The 5,594-nt window shown below is 35.8% G+C and overlaps 1 protein-coding gene across 2 annotated transcripts; it reads right to left on the bottom strand.

The window, feature by feature from the left end:
• Window positions 1–498: 498 nt before the first annotated feature.
• Window positions 499–3,499, bottom strand: LOC110039053. 2 transcript variants are annotated; one of them, XM_020744000.1, is made up of 5 exons: window positions 3,220–3,499; window positions 2,887–3,122; window positions 1,027–2,805; window positions 854–896; window positions 499–733 (listed from the first exon to the last, which is right to left on the bottom strand). In XM_020744000.1, exons 1-5 carry the CDS (start codon window positions 3,329–3,331, stop codon window positions 654–656), a joined length of 2,250 nt encoding a protein of 749 aa, XP_020599659.1. In that variant the 5' UTR covers window positions 3,332–3,499; the 3' UTR covers window positions 499–653. The 2 variants fall into 2 exon arrangements, with proteins under 2 accessions (XP_020599659.1, XP_020599660.1); XM_020744001.1 differs by having other exon boundaries at window positions 2,887–3,109; window positions 3,220–3,294.
• Window positions 3,500–5,594: the final 2,095 nt, after the last annotated feature.

Raw genomic sequence — 5,594 nt, 5'->3', positions numbered from 1 at the left:
GCAACAAAGTCTAGAGTTATAACAGAAATGTTGAATGACATCAAGATTCTATTTAATTATGTGATTGCTATGCTAAGAGATAGATAAGTTGGCTCTTTCTTAGTTGGGGCTATTTTGCTAATACTTCTATATGTTTCATTAGTTTATAATCTATAATTTGGAATAAACTTTATAGTATTTCAGATGATTATATTAATCTGATGTGATAAATAGCTTTTTCATATTTTGGAAGTTATGTATTTTGATCACTAAGAAATAATTTTTTTTCATTGAAGTTATGGTTTACCTTTTAATATCCATTGCTACTCAAGCCTCTTTCATTGATCATAGTAATGCCACAATCATAGTGAAGCTGAAAAAAATCAATGTTAAGCAGCACGAATCTTCCTCTGTAAATCAAGCGTGCAGTAACCATGATGTTATGTCAAGTAGCTAGCATAAGAACAGGAAACAAGAAGTCCTGAGATTTGCGATCCAACTACAGTGAAGAAAAATAAATACTAAAGAAATGCTATTATATAGAGTCAGTTATCCTAAAGAAATGCTATTATCCATTGCCACTCATGCCTCTTTCATTGATCATAATAATGTCACAATCATAGAATGAAGCGAAAGAAAATCAAAGTTAAGCAGCACAAATCTTCCTCTTCAAATCAAGTGCAGTAACCATGATGTTTTGGTACGCAGCTAGCATAAGAGCAAGAAACAAGAAGTCCTGAGATTTGAGATCCAACTACAAAGAAGAAAAACAAATACCATCATATAGAGTCAGTTATCCTAAAGAAATGCTACTATCAAGCTGTTCAGCATAAAAGTTGCAATCATGGGGAGGAAACTTGATTCCGAATCCTACTCGATCGCCTGATTGGAGTCACAACTTCCTCCTGCTTCTTGCCCTAAATCAAGATTAAAAACTTTTAAGATCACAAATATCTTTAAGCATTGAGTTTCACAAACTAAGGGTGCAGATCACAAATATCTTTAAGCATTGAGTTTCACAAAGGGTGAGGTACATAATCAACTTACCTTTCTAGAGCGTTTTTCATAAGAAGTGAAACTTCCATAAGGGATAGAAGAAGATACTCCAGATTCTCTCCTCTGCATATTTTCTTGGCTTGGAGTAACATCATGACTTTCTATCTTGCTCATCTGCTTGCTAAAGGACAAATGATTGTTAAAGCTGGAGCTCATTTCTGTAGGACCAGAATCACACACCATCTCTGCAAGTCCCAATCGGTTACAACAAAAATCTCCATTAGCATGTCTGCAACTCTTTGCACCGTCAGAAACTGATTTAATTTTCTTGTTTAAAAGTTTTTCATCAGAAGTAGGGGTATTCTTCTTTATATTTATAAAGAAAGAGATCAATTTGGTAGCAAGTGCGACAGAAACAAACATTCCTAATACTACAAGCATCAACAACGTAGCATTAGAAAAAGCATAAGGTACAGTATCAAAGTTCTTTTTGTTTGATATCTGTGTCTCATCTGCAGGATACACAGTGGAGTTAATGTCTTCTTTGTTAAAGGGATGAATTTTATGTTCTTCCAACTCTATTAGAACTTGTTCTTCAAGCTGCTCTTCCATATCACCTTCTCCATCAAACTCTTCAGATATGGCAATCTCATTCTTATCTATTTGATCGATATTGTTAATGCTTCCAAATTGAACAGCAGGATCAGTAAAGGAATTAAGTTGATTGTATTTGAGGTTATTGTTCTCTTCCATATTCCTGTCCAGTAACTCTGTGCTATCTCCAATAACATTTTGAAAGAGCACAACTTCAGGCTTGTCCGAAACATCCTTTGATTTACCCATCAAGGTCTCACCATCAGCCTTATCATGTTCAAACGCCATTTCTATGTAATCCAAAAGATCATTTTGTCTATTAAATATAACATCCTGCCCAGGAAGCACAAAGTCAGATCTACTGCAAAAATCCAAAGTTGCACTCTGAGCCATTGAAAGGAGAGACGTGTTCAATGAGTGAGATATGTCTGGCTCTTTTGAGAAGGAACCAGAAGAGATCAGAAAATGAATAGAATTTATTGACCATTGCCTCATCCTGGTAGCTAATCCTTGAAGATTCCTACTGGCAACATCAAGGTAATCATAAAGATGGATATCTTGAATGAATCTCAAAGGCCTAGTGAGAGTGGCAGCTAACGACTGATCTTTCATGGTGAAATGAGAAAGGATAGGCGAGTCAATTAGGGGAACAGAAACCAAGAAAACACTAAAGACCAAAAGAAATGGTATTAGCTTAAACCTTCCAGTCCAACTTGCTTTCGGCTTGTACTTTTCAGGTCTAGGGTTAGATTCAAAAACGTGATTTTCTTCAGGAGCTAGAGCTTCTTGTGTCTTCATCAAAATTTCATAGTCAGGTTCCCTCAGAGGCGAAGACTGCTCAGTGTATCCACTGCAATCCTCAGAGCCCTCAGAGTCAGAGAAGCTGTCTTCCAGTCGCCTGGCGTCTCCCATATAAAGCAAATTTTCGGTGAATTCGTGATGTTGCTCAATCCTAGGATTAGGCTTGTAGTGAAGGAAGCGGGGCCTTGGTGAAAGGTAGTTTTTCATCGGATCATAAGGAGGAAAAGATGGATCAGCATCCGAATCAGCAGCATCAAGAGATCCGGTGGCTGACAATTGGTAATAACTCTTGGTACTACTAAAATCCAATTTTCTTGACCTATTTTGAATTGATATTTCTTCAGAATCAAAATCAATTTCAGGTTTCTGCTTGATCTCCCCCCCTTTCACTTCTTCAGCTGAAACAACGTTGTTTTCCATACAGTCCCGAACCACCTAAACGTACACGACAAATTTTTGATTCCATCCGAAAATCCTCCATCTTTGAAATAGAACAGATCATTATAGATTCATTACCTGGTTTCTCTCTAGAAGAATCTTCTTCCTTGGAGATGCTGCAGTGATCTTAGAAGACGCACAGATCGTTGGGGCCATAAAGCTCTTCATGCCCTTGGAAGGATTGATGGCTGAGGACTTCGATCTCGCTGCCTTGGAGTGGTTATGGTCTCTCTGGTTCTCGTTGTGCTCAAAGGAAGAACGTGGAGATGATCGTGCGCTGGTGGGATTGGAGGTTGAGTTCCTACGAGTAATTTCTACAGGACATTAAGAACATCAAAGAAACAATAGATGAGAGGGGAAAGAGTTTATTAAATCCTAAAGAAACTAATGAAAGGAAAGAAATCCGGTTACCTGAGCCGCTGCAGGACCTGGAAAGATTGAAGGTGCCACTTTTGCGGAGGGTGTTAGGGTTAGGGCTTGAGGGTCTGGATGAAATGAGAGAAGAAGATCTTGCGGCTACCATGCTTTACTGAATAGCTTAGGTTTTCGAGGGAATTTGAGAAAGAATGCAAAGAGCATATGGAAATTTTAAGTTATTAGGAAATGGAGGAGGAGATCTGAGCAATAAAAGAAACCAAATCTATATGATTTTCGGGAATAACGGCTATTTTCTCTCTTCCTTTTTCAAATTTTTATGATGTGGCTTTTGAAGAACGGGCCGTTGGGTGACAATCAGATGGGTCGGAGAATTTGACCGTTAGAAAGGTGAACATTCGACCGATGGGTTCGTTTGAATTTGGACTTGTTGGAAAATATTCAGACATTTAAGAACAGGATTTCATTAATAAAGAAGCTCAAATGGATAAATATAGATCATTATATGAAGAATCCGATAAACATATGAATAAAGATAAAACAGCGCATCTCCCACAAAAATTAGAATGCAATTTTCATATATTAATTTTACTCTATATAATCCTCAATTAAAATTGTAAATAATTTCCTTCAATTCGAGACCATAAAATTTTGGTAGTACTTTCTTTCTTATTGGCATTTCTTCCACATTTTTGGGGCAAGCACAAGCAACAAAAAAAAAAAAAAAAAAAAAGCTCCTATTTTCAAATAAATCTCTCTCAATTTACTTTCTGTTTATTTTTATTTTTTCAACAAAGAATAAGAAATTTTAAGGAAAAAAGTGGTTCATGATATTATATCTAATATGGATATAGATAATCTCAATATTCTCAGGTTTATTTTAAGATAAGTGTAGCATAAATCTTGATTAAGTACTCATTTTTATACTCACAAAAAAATGAATTCAATAAATTTAAATTTTGGTTGGATCAAAATGAAGAACTCCAAAATGTCGGATTTAAGCTCTCATCTTATCCAAAAATTAGAAAAAAAAATAACGCTAAAAGTTAACTATGTTTTTATCAAAGCAATATGAGATGATTTTCTTATATATTATGAACTTAAGAAAACTAAAGCTTAACTTCCATTAACTAAATCAAACAAATGTAAGTGGGAGAAAGCAAAAATGCATGAAGAAAGCAAAAAAGCATAAAAATTATATATCTATATATTAAAAGAAATGACCAGAGGTTATTATAAGACCCTCCAACCACTCCTAATATGCCTAACAATTCATGTCCACCTCTTTAAGCCCCACATCGTCAGAGGGGATTCAAACTGTTGACCATGGGGTCTTATACCAAGGATGTCAACCAACAGACCGGGGTACTCATAGAATAGTGAATTCCAAAAATGCATAAATTTTTATTAAGCACTCATTTATTATACTCATAAGAAAGTGAATACAATAAATTTAAATTTTATTCGGATTAAAGTGAAGAATCCCAAACTGTCGGATTTAAGCTCTCATCCTATCCAAAAAAAAAAAAAAAATAACGTTAAAAATTATCATAACTATGTTTTTATCATAATAATAAGAGACGATTTCTTATATTTTATTAACTTGAGGAAACTAAATCATAACTTTGATTAACTAATATATATATGTAAATACATAGGAATTGAGCGGTATGCTAAGTAAATCTTTCAATATATATATATATATATATATATTCAAAAAGAATTGTTCGAGGCTATTATATGAGCCCTGGCTATACCTCATGCGTTAAAGAATTCGAGTACAAGACCCTACCCTTGAGGGGAATCGAACCCCAGACCAGAGGGGACTTACAACTGACAAGCGGATGTCCGAGCAACTGATCTTAATAGGTGACACATATGTCTTTTTCTTCGATAAAGGGGGGGGGGGAATCTATTCATGAAATTCTAGGTTACAAAATCTAAGATAGGGGACATTCAGAAGGTCCCCACCTAAAAGATAAGAAAGAGAAGATGAGAGAGTAGTAAAAATAGGTGTAGTATTGGAAGCATTTCCAAGTTTAGCCAACCAGTTAGGTGGGCGGTTGCCCTCCCTCTAAATGAAATTACAAAGAATGGGAGAGGAAATTTGCAGAGCCTTGGTCTTCCTAAGGTAATGAGAGATATTCCAGGGATGACTATCCTCAACAGTGAGAGCCTTCATAAATAATGAGGAATTCATCTCCACCTGTAGGTTGTCCCAATGGTTGAAAATAGCCAGCTTGATAGCCCAAAAAGACTGCTGCCACTTAAGCTTCCAAAGCATCCTTAACAACAATGGGAGAATAAAAATAAAAGAGACACTTTCCAAATTTATTCCTGAAAACACCCCTTATACCTGCTCCATGCTCAGAGAAGCTCCCATTAGTGTTGACTTTAGAAAATGTAGGGGC

Source organism: Phalaenopsis equestris, unplaced genomic scaffold (genome assembly GCF_001263595.1).
Source record: "Phalaenopsis equestris unplaced genomic scaffold, ASM126359v1 Scaffold234953, whole genome shotgun sequence".
Taxonomy (NCBI): domain Eukaryota; kingdom Viridiplantae; phylum Streptophyta; class Magnoliopsida; order Asparagales; family Orchidaceae; genus Phalaenopsis; species Phalaenopsis equestris.
Note: the sequence above shows the minus strand (reverse complement) of the source record. Positions and strands in the feature narration are given on the sequence as shown.

Bases quoted from the DNA above. Each gene is read 5' to 3' on its own strand.
- LOC110039053 (XM_020744000.1), bottom strand. From the start codon at position 3,331: ATGGTAGCCGCAAGATCTTCTTCTCTCATTTCATCCAGACCCTCAAGC. The intron at 2,806-2,886 runs GTAATGAATCTA...GTGTACGTTTAG, and splicing joins TTCTTCTAGAGAGAAACCAG to GTGGTTCGGGACTGTATGGA. The intron at 734-853 runs GTAGGATTCGGA...TCTTCTTTGTAG, and splicing joins GACTCCAATCAGGCGATCGA to TTGGATCTCAAATCTCAGGA.